The sequence below is a fragment of the Rhipicephalus microplus genome, unplaced genomic scaffold, assembly GCF_043290135.1.
Source record: "Rhipicephalus microplus isolate Deutch F79 unplaced genomic scaffold, USDA_Rmic scaffold_63, whole genome shotgun sequence".
Taxonomy (NCBI): Eukaryota; Metazoa; Arthropoda; class Arachnida; order Ixodida; family Ixodidae; genus Rhipicephalus; species Rhipicephalus microplus.
Window position 1 is genome coordinate 1,052,203 of NW_027464636.1, and position 14,398 is coordinate 1,066,600.

At 42.4% G+C, this 14,398-nt stretch overlaps 1 protein-coding gene across 4 annotated transcripts; it reads right to left on the minus strand.

Moving 5' to 3' along the window:
* Positions 1-1,699: 1,699 nt before the first annotated feature.
* LOC142789995 (uncharacterized) lies at positions 1,700-9,585 on the minus strand. 4 transcript variants are annotated; one of them, XM_075885022.1, is made up of 4 exons: positions 9,431-9,585; positions 5,704-6,325; positions 4,075-4,132; positions 1,700-1,826 (listed from the first exon to the last, which is right to left on the minus strand). In XM_075885022.1, exons 1-3 carry the CDS (start codon positions 9,465-9,467, stop codon positions 4,114-4,116), a joined length of 678 nt encoding a protein of 225 aa, XP_075741137.1. In that variant the 5' UTR covers positions 9,468-9,585; the 3' UTR covers positions 1,700-1,826; positions 4,075-4,113. The 4 variants fall into 4 exon arrangements, with proteins under 4 accessions (XP_075741137.1, XP_075741139.1, XP_075741140.1 ...); XM_075885024.1 differs by having other exon boundaries at positions 4,075-4,129; positions 9,431-9,584; XM_075885025.1 differs by lacking the exon at positions 1,700-1,826 and adding an exon at positions 2,240-2,440 and having other exon boundaries at positions 4,075-4,129.
* Positions 9,586-14,398: the final 4,813 nt, after the last annotated feature.

Consider the following 14,398-nt stretch of genomic DNA (forward strand, 5'->3'; position numbering starts at 1 on the left):
GGGCAATGTCACGGACGGCCATTTTTGGCGACACCGCGTCACGGCAATTAACGGGCGCCGTACTCCCCGACTGACCGTGAGAAACGGCGGCGCATGAAAGGGAGCCGAGAAGTGCAAAATGTGGTGCTCTTCTTAGAACGTCGCCGCCGACGGTTAATCCTTTTGTAACTGTGGCGGCGTCTGCAAGGTCGTAGAAGGCCGCGATATACCCCGAACAAGGATTAGACTGCGAGACACACCGGCTGAGAGCCAAACGTTTGACCGTTCCCACGGGGAAAAGCGTGGGAAACGCTCTGGTGGCCAAGTCGTATGACAACAACCCGACAGGTTGTCACTCTCGCTAGTTGAGGGCCCTCTCCCAATTAAAAAGGGGTGGGGTCAAAATATTTTTGGGGCGCAGTTTCCCATCAATTAAACGCGCTTGATTGGGCCCAGGTAGAGGTCTCTTGTCCCCAAGTAAGAGAGCTAGGAGACACGAGGGGGATTTAAGCGCAGGAGTTTGCCCTGCCAGGCAGACTAGTCGCTGACCAAGATGGTGTAGAAACAGATCAACAAGCATCTCTTCTAGAAGTTTTTACTGTGGCTCTGTATCGGCTGGCCACCTAAACTTAGCCGTTCGTCTAGTTGTGACGCGATATTAACGTCCTCAACGTAGGCATCGGGACTTTGCCTCGAGTTAGCTCAACCTGCTCGAAGTCACCTGCAAGCACTAGCCTCCCGGAGCCACCAGCGTTGTAACACCGCCATCACAGTCGTGCCAAAACTCTCTTCGACTTCTCGCATCCGATCGTCGGGGACACAACGCTGCCGGTCATCACACGTATGCCTTCACCTGTTTATATCTTCGAACTTTCTCCTCCGTCGTTCTATTCTTGTTAGTTTGTGTAGTTTTTAATAGTTCTCTCTCGTAAGCTGATTTATTGTTTCTGTTATATATTTCTTTAGTTGTATCAAGTGTCGATGTATTTTGTTAGTTGTATTGAAGTGTTGTATTAGATCCCGTGTGCTGCAATATCACTAGATTAAAGTTTGTTTTGTTTTCTCACGTCTCTGATCTCTTCACTGTCTCTGCTTGCGTACGGAACGAACCAACCTGCTGTCATTCCCGTCGCCGACTTCGCGCTGGCGACGCTAGAGTGGCAGCTTGTAACACTTAGGCCATTTTCGAATAATGTTTCAGTATTGACATTGATACATGAGTGTAATTTTATCTCTTAGGCACATGACCCATAGGCTAACTACTGGACATTTTTTTTAAAACAAGGCTCTCAAAAGTGCTGGAACTTTTGCTGTAGAAGTGCACATGGATTTCACAACATGTTTATTGAAAAGCCCTCGAAGCATACGTTAAGAGAGGAAAGTATGCTTGTGGTGGGCAACTCGGCAGAAAGAGCTAAAGGAACGAAAACCGACCATGGTCTACTTTGCAACAAAGTGTTGCAGGTGAAGAGTTTCGCCATTTGTGTTTTTTAGTTGAGAAAATGAATATATCATTATCTAAAAAATGCCATCTCGAAATCACTTCTAGTTCTATTACTAACGCCATGTGAATTTTCTATATGATTCAATAACGCAAGTATAGCATCAAAAACGAAGTATAGCATCAAGCACAACGTTGCAGGAGAATCATTCCGTTAGGTGAAGGTCTCCTGCCCCTGTACCACTTCTGAATAAAAAAAAGAATTGGAGACAGCCAAAGTTTAGGTTCAGCCCTGAAGTTTGTTTTATTCTGATTCAAATCTTGACAGTAGGATGCCCGAATTCGTTTTACTGCATTTGATAGTCGTTTCACATTCTCGAAAAAACTGGTGCAATCAGCGCAGGAACTGCAAGACAAGAAAGATACGTATGAAATATATCATTGCCTCGGAAAAAAAGAGCACTAAATAAAAAAGTAACCTTTAAGTCACTTCAAGCTCATAAAAACAACGGCACATTGCTTACAAATAAATTTACATTGAAAGCAATTATTTCCCTCAAATATATTTTTCTTGGAACCATAGGGCTTCTGGCTTCTGTGAAAAAACCCCGTGGTGCGGCTTTCAATTTTTCACTCGTGGTGGAACCAAATATCTTATTTTTGTCACGCTGAGTACAGTTTAAGGTCGATTTAACAAAGCAACTACACCACTCGGTTGATTTTGTGATGTTGGGAAGTTATTACCATTGTGAAATGACCTTTTGAGAACTTCAAAATATAGAATTTTAACGTACCAACACTCGAAAGCAGCCTCACGTATTTTATTTTATTTTATTTTATTTTATTTATTATTTTATTTATCTGATGAATAGAGAGCAGTATGTCTTGATTGATGGTCATGCCTCGAGCTGTCTTCCTGTCACATTCGGAGTGCCTCAAGGTAGTGTTCTGGGGCCGTTGCTTTTTCTGGTATACATCAATGATATCGTCACTGTAGTTACACCCACCACTCATGTCCGCCTGTTTGCAGATGACTGTATTTTATTCCGTGAAATCTCCAGCATGCAAGATCAAATAGAACTTAACACAAACCTGGACAATATATACAGTTGGTGCAGGGATTGGGGCATGGTTGTCAACGCAGAGAAAGCTGTTTCCCTCCGCATAACGCGCAAAAAATCTCCATTCCAATTTCAGTACACACTGGGATCATGCGCGGTGAACCAAGTCAACAGCTTCAAATACTTAGGCGTAACGTTCACTAGTAATCTTTCCTGGAACTTGCACATAGAAAACATCTGCTCCTCCGCTTTTCGAAAACTGTGTTTCTTGAGACACATACTTCGTAATTCGCCTCCAAGTGTTAAACTTCTTCGCTACCATTCATACGTTAGACCAAAACTTGAGTATGCTGCTGTAGTATGGGACCCGTATACTAAAAATAACATCGATAAATTGGAAAAGATTCAGAGGAAAGCTGCCAGGTTCATTTTTTCAAAATTTCGTCGCACGGATTCTCCCTCTGAATTAATGATTGCCAATAACATTCCCAAGCTTCAGTTAAGAAGACGAAAATTTCGTCTCGATTTCCTCTGCTCACTTACTAAACATGAATTGGCTATCGACCCCTCCCTGTATATATCCGCCCTGACCACAAAACACACGCGGCACCATAACCCTAGATCGCTAACACCATACCAAGCGCATACCGATACTTTTAAATTTTCATTTTTCCCGCGTACCGTGGCTGAATGGAATTCCATTGCTGAACCATACTTATTAGATACTGTATAGCCCCATTTTTTGTTAGTGTTGTTAATTGTGTGTTGGATTGACAATGCAATGTCCGCCGTTTAATTTTTTGTCCCTTTTGCTATTTTTGTATTATTGTGCTATTCAAGTGCTCGTCCTGCCAGGACCACAAATGTGGTCTGCAGTATGTATTAAATAAATAAATAAATAAATAATTTGTTACCAATACAGGCATGTGCTTGGGAAGAGCCGGTGCGAAAAGCTGGGCTATGGAGCCTCTGTTAGCCCTGTCACACAGTCGAGACAGTGGTCACCTGAAGCTGAGTAGCTAACAACATGTAAATGCGGATAGAAAGGAGACTGATTGTGTGAGTAGGCCAATCGAGAACACTGCAAGGAGATGACCGTGTTTAGCTGTCACTTAGATGATCAAATAACGAAAGTAATCACTGAAGTGTCCCTGTGCGAGCATTTCCAGGAAGAAATTATTCACGTCGTCATTTAAATGTAATGGCGCATATATATATATATATATATATATATATATATATATATATATATATATATATATATATATATATATATATATATATATATATATATATATATATATATATAAAATTTCCTTTTTTGCTAACATATTTGCGAGACGGCTTACTTAAAGGGGGTGTCTTACCAATGTGCCTTCGTTAATTCGACTGGAAAACAACATTTAACATTATAGTACTCGGCAAGGAAGAGAAAGTTTTGTCTCGATAGCCGGAAATCCGTAAAATCGAGTTTGTTAGGTCGAATTTTTACTGTACATCCTAAGCTTTCGTAGGTAGTTTCCAGGGAATGTGTGACTTTCAAAAACACGACGAAAAAGTTTGGACGGGGTGAATTCTGTAGTGCTTTCTCACCTTTGGTGTGAAGCCCCAAGTTGTGATATACTTCGCTGATTACTGGCTGCTGGAACTGCTAGATGACCACGAAAAAGTAGACGAAAAAAAACGTGTAAACATCAAGAAACAATTCAGTAAAGTTTTATAAAAAAAGCTGTGCAACAGTTTTGCATTATTAGTTATACTCAAACGATGCTTAGTTTCAAGTGCATAAGTTGTGCTGAAAAGCAGAACGTTGAAGAAACACAACATGTCGGCAGAAAACGAAAAAGCCAAGAAACTGAACCTTCAAAAGGAGAGTGCAGGCACATTTTCCAAGGAGAAAGGGTGCGCACTTATGCCGACTATTGGTGTAAAAAAAAGCCGTAGTATGTGAATGCAGACTGTCTGACTTTTTTGCAATTTTTATCGTTCCTAATGCGATTCGCGCTAAATACAAATGTATACTTGCATAAAAAGAAATGAAACCACGTTATGTGATTTCCATAATTTCGAATGGGCATCAACACGGCAGTATTTAGAGTCATGATAACTATGGGGTTACTGTAATCACAAGCTGAAATTCTTAATGCATGAATACCTTTTTGATAGCGTTTCAAAAATGAACTATGGCATGTTGAGACTTTATTGCGACATAAGTATTAGGCAGGAAATGTGAATTTTCGTAAGCACTTTAGCACGTCAACTCATGTAGCTGAAGTAAGGTCCCCTTTTATGCGGGAGGGTGCAAGTATCATGCAATGCATGGTCGATCATATTCGCTTCCAATAATACCTAATTTTTAATAGATCTTCAGCTGTAGAACAATTATTCACAGCCTCTCTTTGAAGTTTATGTGTAATGATATGTCATAGGAAGATTGTTAATTATCATTCCGCGATGAAAAAGCTAGTTGCGATAGTTGAAGAGCATGCACTTCCGAAATCAGCGCCTGAAATTGCCGGACGGAGCACTTATGTCTTGTGTCTCCTTTGTATCCATGTCACTTTTTTTTCGCGCTGGTTCAAAAATGTCTTTTTTTTTCATAAAAGATTTGCAGGCTGTAGAAGATATTAGATAGTCCATAAATGGCAGCGAATACACGTTATAAGTGAAGAGCCAATTACAACTGCTGACACGTTAATTGTTAATTGGCAGTGTAAGCAGCATGCAAAACGTGTGCACGTTTTACGCCACCGGCTACGAGTCACTTCATTTTTTTTTTACCAAGACCATTCACCGAGATCGTGTCGCACGTTCTCAAATGCCTATTGCCTGATCATTTGCATCTACTTCATCAAATGCTATAGTGGGGTGGACTTAAAAAGGTTACGAAATAAGAATTTACAATGTCATGCAACGAAGTTCATGATTTCTCATTGCTGGGCCACGACTGCAATGTATGATGCGTAAAACGTCCGGCATATCTCGACGCCGCTTTTTTGCATATCTAATGGGGTAAGCTTTCTACGCTCACAACTAGCCTACTTCTCTACATGGTGCTGCTGCAAGCGTTCTTCTTCAGTACATGAGTGTTGTCCCCTCGTTTTGTAGAACACTCACGGCCTATGAATTTCCACCTGTCTCCGGACAATTGTCATAATGAAACCAAAATGAAGTTACAGTTTGCATAAATTATAGAAATCCAGCTGACTGTCGCTTTCGCACCTGGAAGATGAGGCAGAAGCACTCCTGGTGGCACTCGAGCTACCAGCCCCGGCACGACGGACTTGTTGCTGGACACGCTGACCCGCGCTGGAACCGGCGCCAAAACCCCAGCCGTAGCCATAACCGGGGTAGCCATAATAAGAACCAGGACCATATCCGTAGTATCCGTGGCTTGGCCAGGAACCATAGAAGTCGCCGAAGCCACCGAATCCGTATTCATCACCGAAGCCGTAAGGTGCAGGGTAGTAACCGCCGTAACCACCGAAGGGGCCGTACATGCCGTAGCCTCCTGTGAAGCCAGGTCCATAGAAACCGGTGGCGCCTTGACGCACAGAACTTGAGCCACTGGATCCTACAGCTCCACTTAGACCCTGTCTTGATGGAGCGAACGAAACGCTTCCCGGGCCAAATACGCTTCCAGCACCGCTGAGACCAAAACTAGGGCGGCCTCCACCGAGACTGCTTCCAAGTCCAACAGCGCTTCCAAGTCCACCGGCGCGGCCAAGTCCGCTGCCTAATCCTCCACCAAGTCCGCCACCCAAGCTGAGTCCAGAACCCAGACCAGTGCTGCCGCTGGTGGAGCTGAGGTCGACCTTTACAGCCGCGCCATAAGCCAAAGACGCTGCAGTTTAAGAAAAATAAAAAAATGAATATTTGGAGCTCTCTGGCTTCTGGAATCAATGTGAGAGATAATCTCAAAACATTCCCCTTCTTCACTGTTGTGAAAAATTTCAAGGCATTTGGCTTGACCTTTACAAAGGAATGTTATTTTGTGCAACATAATTAAATGTTGCCAAGATATACATTTTGTTGCAGCTTTTCGGTAATAGCACATTATTTGAAGAAGATAGCATTCATCTAGCTATATTCAACTATGCTACGACTATTGTTCTTCGAGGAACACTACTTTTTCGAGATGCTCTTGTATGCCTAACTATGACAGCAGGTTTTGTCAAATATATTTAGCAATGCTGCCAGAATTTGAGTTCACTCAGGCATGCATCGCTTGTCCGAATACTTAATTAGTTTGGCTTGCCCATTTCAGTACAGTTGTAACAAACCTGCGCGAAAATGCATTACTTTGCGGAATACTTCATCGTATGAATCATTTCTTGGAACATACTGCACTTAAAAAAAGCCGAATTTCTCTATTCTTTTACTCTTTTTTTCCTCTTCAAACTACTTCTGCATCGGAGTTCATTGCCACACCAAGCGATCACCGCCAAAATTCTTTGGTATTCTTCATGTACAAGAGTACTTCAGAGGTTATTCCTGCGATTGAAACCCCTTTTCCGTGATGCCGACTCTACGAGTGCACAGGAAGCTAAAACGCGGCGGAGACAGATGAACGCGAAGCTACATCCGCGCACGCTAAAAACGAGAACTTTTTTTAAATTAAACCTACCCGCTTATTTTCGGCGTAATTTCTGATTGCCCTAGTATTTCTACCCTGTAAGTTAAACACACGGCAGCATTCGGTGCATAACGCCATGGTGACCACTGCAGCACAGGGGTGATTGAATGTGCATATTTCTAGCCAATTTGAATACCAGACGTGCTCTGGCATTGTTCTGCGTAAGCTTGACCGACGGTCAGTTGGTAGATAGACATATAAATAGCACTTTGTCATTCCAGTTCACTTGGCTAAGCAAGAAGGTACTTCAATGCGTCCGCCTTGCGAAGCACGTAAATGAGACAAAGCTTGTGACGGTAATCATGCCACTCGTTTCGGAAGCAATGTTACTGATAGGTCGGTACTGCGGTACCTGGCTGACAGCAGCAACAGGGACAGACTCAAACCCTGAAGTGTTCGGAGCAGAAATAAACAACGTAACATCTCTGACATTGAATGCTCAACAGGGCTTATTGCTGATCAATGTTCGCCCTGTTGGCTGGCATGTTCGGATGGCCTTTAGACGTCCTAAACTAATAAACACATGAACAAAGATATTTTTCCTTGAACTTTTGCATGTGTGCCAACTTCAGATGATGATTGTTGTCTTGTTTAGAAAGTGCGTTATGAATATCTGAATTGACAAGAAAGGTATTGCTTACTTTAGCTTGTTTTTTAGTCTACAAAGATTGTTGTGTAGCCGCGCTCAATCCCTAACTTGTAATGACGGCATGGCTAAGCGCCGAGCTGGAATACGTGGTGAGTTCTTGTTTTTATATTTAATTCTTTCTAACTGCTTGCAGTGTCTTTTTATGAGAAATAACATTGTAATTTGATAAAGGTTATATGTATTTGATAGACTATACACAGATTCACAGCGTCGAAACTCTGTACCACAAAAGAAACTATGATTTTAAAGCAAGTTATGTTGCCCAAATTTAATTTGCATGGTCTTTTTTGTCAGAATAAAGAAACAGTAGCCTTGTCAAAAGCGTCTGTCTATATGGAGGAGCGTGTATTATTATTTAGTTCAATTTTAAGAACTCCTAGTGATAGCAATAGCTGGAGCCTTCCACCACAACCTCCTCCTTAACAGTAGCGTGGTACAGGGGCGTACAAACTAAAGAATTATTAGAAGCGCCGTAGTAGTAGGATTTTTCAGTCACTGGTTGATGTGTATATTTCTGTAATTCAAATTTTTTGGTAACGCAGAAAACTGCGCAGATTACTCGACAAATTCAGTTTAGCTGATTGTCTTCTTTCTGCTGTTTGCGTTTATTGTATATATTTCACTATTTGTACCGTCAGTTTAATGGATCATTGTGTACCATAAGCAACAAAAATTTCGCTGCCTTGAGCTAAAAGTTGAATCCATGCTTTTCGGTTACGTCATGCACGTGCATACATTCGTACGTAAATGTACTTCATGGTATTTGAATCATTAAGCTGCTTCAATTATATAAAAGATTAACTTAGAAATGGAAAGCTAAACTTGCTGCTTCCATCCAATCTGGAAACACACTCTCGTTGAAAGGGCATCGTCAGTGGCTGTTTCCTGGAAAAACTATAAATATCTAAGGCCGTTCGCAATGCTAGCTAGGTTATAACCAAAGGAAATGTAATTATATTACAACAAACGCTGTCCTGATCGGCAGCAAAAAGAAGCAGTATATTCACTAACAACGTAAGTTTGGCTCCGGACTCCCTGTTCCTTTCAAATTGGGCTCAGTTTCACCTTCCCACACAAACACACTAAAAGGAAAATTTGTTTCAGCGCTTGCGATTCCAAATTGTTTATTACCAAAAACACATGTGACGCTTTGTCTCACAGTCCTCGTATGCATGAAATATTCATGTTCAGGAGCTCGTGGTACCTCCAAGAGGACGATGTTGTAAGCACACTGTTTATAAGTGTGCAAGAGCACACATATAGTTCAACTTAAATATTTGGAGAAACCTTAAAGACTCGAGTAGGTGCGGGTTACTAGTGCGTAAATCAGTACGAAGGCTTATACCATAACTGTAGCTCTGGTATATATATGCAAGCAAAACATTTGCAACCTACGCAAACAGGTATGTTCTGTGTTCCACCGTACTTGCGCTCTGAGTGAACAACTGGCATAGGGGAGTGAAGGAGACTCAAAATATTTTGTTGACGATGCGAATTATGATGTTTCAAAAATGTTGAGCTTTTCGCTTGTTTGTGTAATGTGCGCAGTGAAGCTATAAAACCAGACCAAGTGTCTCATAAGTTAGAACTGAGGTTCCTAGATAGGCTCTATAACTGATGCAGCATATGATAACACAAGGCTGCTTAGAAGAGAAGTGTCTTACCTGCAGACAAGAGCGTGATTGCAATGAAGGCCTTCATGGCTGTGGTTTTCTTGGCGTCTACTTTCTGACGGCCCACAGAAAAGTGAAATTTGCAACTGTGCGCCAGCTTATATATATCACGACGGGTGGACCGAGTCGAAGGAGCACAATAACACCACAGTGCACAGGTTCAAACAATTCTTTTCTCGCATTGCCCCCCTCCCATGCAACGCTTGTTTCTATAAAAAATAGAGGGACATACTTCCCATGTCTTTTTTTTTCTTTTTATAATGAATAATGGGTGCTCTGTGTGTAGAATACTAAGTTGAAAAAGTTTCATAGCAGCACCTATTGTTGATTGGGAAGCCAGAAGTGCTAAAGCTACGTAAATTGCCTTTTAAACGCAAAAAAGTATATACAATGCATGTCTAGAGACAAATCAGCTATGTTCCGGCTTGTCACGTTGGCGTACCGTTGCAGTTTTGCACAAGCTTTCTCGCGAACTCTCGTGATCACGCGCTATGCCTTTTGTTCATCTTCTACGCACATGCGCTACCCCTTTTTCATTGCTTTTTCGTTGAATATCACCCCTTTTTACAAAAGATACTTATTTCCCGCCAGAAAGCATCGCTAATAGTTCACTATATTTACGTTCTAAGGCCGTGGGCATGTGGCTAATTTAAAAGCTTTTGCTTGTTTTTTTTCTTTTTTACGGTTCGTTCTTCAGTGGGCCTGTTTGCAGCCCATGTTCCTCAGCCCTGCTATTCAAGAACACCAACTCGAACCTTGGTGTAGCAGATAATGAGGCATTAGCTTTGTTCAAAACGTAAAGGTTTCGGCTGAGATATCTCAGCTGAAACCTTTACGTTTTGAACAAACCTTTACGAGATATCTCAGCTGAAACCTTTACGTTTAAATTTATCTCAGCTTTCAGCTGAGATAAATTTTCCAAAAATGGAAAATGCGAAAATGCGAAAATGGCCGCGCGTCGCAACTGCGGACTTATTGAACCCTTTTTTACGAACTCGTTGAGTTTAGTCAAGGCGATGTAAACATGATCTACATGGTTAGGTACAGCAGGCCAGCGAAAACCTTCCACCATTCTTGTGGAACGCATTGAATGTATAGTATAAATGCCATTCATACAAAGAAAACTGAAATTGCTAAGCGATAGACATGCTTTCCGTTCAAAGAAATATTTTGGGACGTATATAGGCAATCCCAGCCTCAGCCCATGGATAATATTGTATAACTGCTCACGTAATGAAATGCTAATACTTAACCCTCCTAAGGGGGACTTTCAACATTTATCTATTTCAAGAAAACTTTTGCACCCCTCTATCTGTATTGAAAACTATATGGGATAATATAAAGAATACGGTGCACTACGATTGTTCTTAGAACTTCCGTGAGTTATTTTGTGCCTGAAATCCGAGGCGTGTCTGACGAAATTCATAGCGAAAGTTTAAGCTTGATTTATTAATCACGCGTTTCACTGATCATTCAAATGCTTTTTGAATGCGACTATTTGATTTGAATCAAACGGAAAACAAAAAGCTCGTGTCATCGCTCGTAGAATTTTGGTATTCTGAATGCATTAATAACCTTGATACTATACTTACCGCTACCTTTATACCTATGACAAGAGAAGGGATTAAGAAGAGCACTTGTCTGCACCCCTCTCCTTGTCCTGCCTCAAATATTCGCATAACGTGAACACTTACGCATTACCAGCAAGTCCAATTTCATACGTTTAGCCCTTTTGAAGAACAGTGCTATGTAATATTATTACTGAAAATACTATTGAAAGAGCTTATCAAGCGAGAACTCGCATAACGCCCCACTGTGGTGGTCTAGTGGCTAAGGTACTCAGCTGCTGACCCACAGGTCACGGGTGCGAATCCCGGCTGCGGCGGCTGCATTGCCGGTGGAGGCAGAAGTGCTGTATACCTGTGTGTTTAGGTATGGGTGCACGTTAAAGGGCGGTCGAAATTTCCAGAGCCCTTCACTACGGCATCTCTCATAATCATATGGTGGTTTTGGGACTTTAAACCCCACATATCTATCGAGAACTCGCATAACTTTATTGAATCATAGTACCTACAAAGTGTGGCGTAAGCAGATATTGGCAGTGTTTTTCGGAACTCCTATTTAACTTACTAGTTATTACTGACAGAGGAGTCTTGAATGAAGCACCCAGGAAACAAGCGCGAAGAGCTCATTCCATGTTTAGTTGTGGTCACATTTTGACTGTGAAATTGTGTTCACAATGAATTACTGCAGCATTTTTACACAGAATAAGTCAACAAGGGCAGAAGTACATATATTTAAAAATGAGCAATGGTAGGTGTTTCCTTGAGAATCTCACATTCACATAATAAAAGTGACACCTCAGATTAGAATGGTGACAGTTCGTTCGTATAAAACTCTGTTATAATACTTTCTTTTGAACACATACAACTGTGCACAGATGCCCGTTCATTCACTGCAATCACATCTCATATTGGGCGCAAGGTGTTGGAGAAATGAAGAAATGCTAAAAAGCTTAATATCATTGCTATTTGTCTAACCATGGTGGTAAGCACCGCAGAGACGGTATACACAGGGTGTGGCAGCAGTATGCACTGAAACAATATCGTGTATTTGAAACTTTAGGGGAAGATTTTTTTTAAACTTCTGTTTGTGGAGAAAGCATTGCATCCTTTTTCAAAGGCAGACTTTGCTAGCAGCTGGTTTCGCGGGAGTATGTAAATGCTGCCGCTATAACGCGAACCAAGGCAATCGTGCAAAAATAGGAGGTTGCTATGATGGTCCTATAGGACAAGAAACATCTACACGTACAGTATTACGTATGGACTATGACAATAGTGTGGTGATGAAAAGGCATGCAATCCGGTCTTTTATTGTGTGGCCGCTATATGGATGGCCGGGCATCGCATCCTTTCGTTTGAATTGTAGATAGCCGATTGATTGATCGGTGTATATTGAGGGGATGCAGATAAGAGATGCGCTACATCGTCAAATAATTTCAGCAGATCCAACGCAGTGACGGAATTGATGCATACGACATAACGGCTCTGTGTTTCATGATAAACCAAGTATTATGAGGAGGGAGAGCACCGTTTTTTTATATATCAATCTGTGTACGGGATGCTACAGAACCACACACCGACTTTACTACGACGATCAAAGCGAGTCTGTATAGTGGAATGTAATTAAGCCATTCTCGCGTGATAGAAGACGTCGGTTAGATTAAGTAGAGGAGAATCTTTTAACGCGCTGACCCTTGGTAAGCAGCGTTCATTTGTTTATTCCGATATAGCACAACAGTGTCACACCATAAATTCCCAATCTCCATGAACGTCAGATACTGCAAACGGCAACGCGCGTATAGACAACCTATAGTAAAACAATTGAAGAGTGACCAGAAATGCCACCAGGGATGGTGAATGCTTAGTACAGCGGTGGTGCATACAAAATCTAAAGTTAACGGTAAGACCTCACCAATCCCTAGCCGAACGCAAAACTTGACAGTTGGTGGCGTCGGCCTACCGTGTCGGTGGTGTGAACGCTAGTGATGCGGAAAACCATCACATGATGACTTCACCATACGGCTTCACCATGGCATCACAGATTGCGAGAATTTTCGACGACATGACATCACTATGACGTCATCACGTGACGCTGGCGCTTGGTAAAAAGAGGGCCGAAGACAGTGGCTGTGCAAGCCCAGCTGAGCTGTAGGAATATCACAGAGCCTGTAGACAATGTAAAACAACGTGAGGTCCAGAAAGTTTTCGGAAGTGAGCAAGGAAGCATCTACACATCGACTAAATAAATAAGGAAGGCGAGAATTTTCGTATAATTCATAGATGTTCTTGTAGATTTTGTTCGGATGATAACCAGCGTGCGCATAGAATGTCAAGGTGTTTACTTCCACATCAGACCTTTTTAAAGGTGGCCTGAATCACACTTTCAAGTTATTATCAGCGGACCTCAGTACTGAACGTTATTTCCTCATGAATCGATTGCCACCAATCAATTTAGAGTAATTTTACAGCGAAAGCTGTTATGAGATCACAACATGGGTCACGCGCATTTCTCTGCCGCCGTCGCCACCAGTGTTCGTTACGACATCGCGCAAAATTTAAAAAAAAGGCAGATCCCACGTACAGTGGAAATCGATGATATGCAAAGCAGGAATGAGAAATTCTGATATGTCAGTTTAAAATCAGCACACCGTTACGAGGTGGAGGTAAACAATGCCGTCCATGACATTCGCGTCATGAGTATCATGTTTGGATGGGTCGTTTACCTTCGTCATATATTCACGTCACGTGATACCGAATTCAGTACATGTGGAGCAAGCAAAACGGCCACGAGCACGCTATGACCGTGGTATATTGTCATGTTCCTACGTAACATGCGCGTCAGGATTGTCAAGTTTGCACCAGTCATATATTTCTTCATGCATTGGCGTCACGTAACATCAAATTTGGTACATGTGAAGTTAGCAAAACGGCCGCGAGCGCATCATGAAGGGCTCAATATACTCTAATGTAGCGTTGACGCACGCGCACGCTGGGCATAGCGACGCTACCGTAGCAAAACGCAAGCACTCTATAGTCTGACGCCAAGCGCGTCCAGCGTCCGTCGGCGCGGCCCGACGGCAACCGGCGCGAAATGCGACATGCTGCATTTCGCGCCGATTCGTTACCCAGACAACACTGCGTCTCCCTCTTTTCGTGACAGAGGGATGCCGGACGCACGGACCCGCGCATGCGTCAAAGCAACGCAGCGCGGCGCGCGCCTGCGAGTATATGGCAGGACCGGCGCCTGGCGTGGCAGGCGCGACAAAATGAACGCAGGCGAGCACGCGCATTGCGTCACGTCGAAATGTATTGGCACCTTGACTGTGGCATGTAGTCACAATATCTCAAGACATGCATCTCATGATGATCATTTTTGCACCAGTCACATACCTTCGTC

What these genes read in the sequence shown, in the direction of transcription:
- LOC142789995 (XM_075885022.1), bottom strand. Translation starts at nt 9,467, where the DNA reads ATGAAGGCCTTCATTGCAATCACGCTCTTGTCTGCAG. An exon ending in AATCACGCTCTTGTCTGCAG is followed by an intron (nt 6,326 to 9,430) that starts GTAAGACACTTC and finishes CTTAAACTGCAG; the next exon opens with CGTCTTTGGCTTATGGCGCG.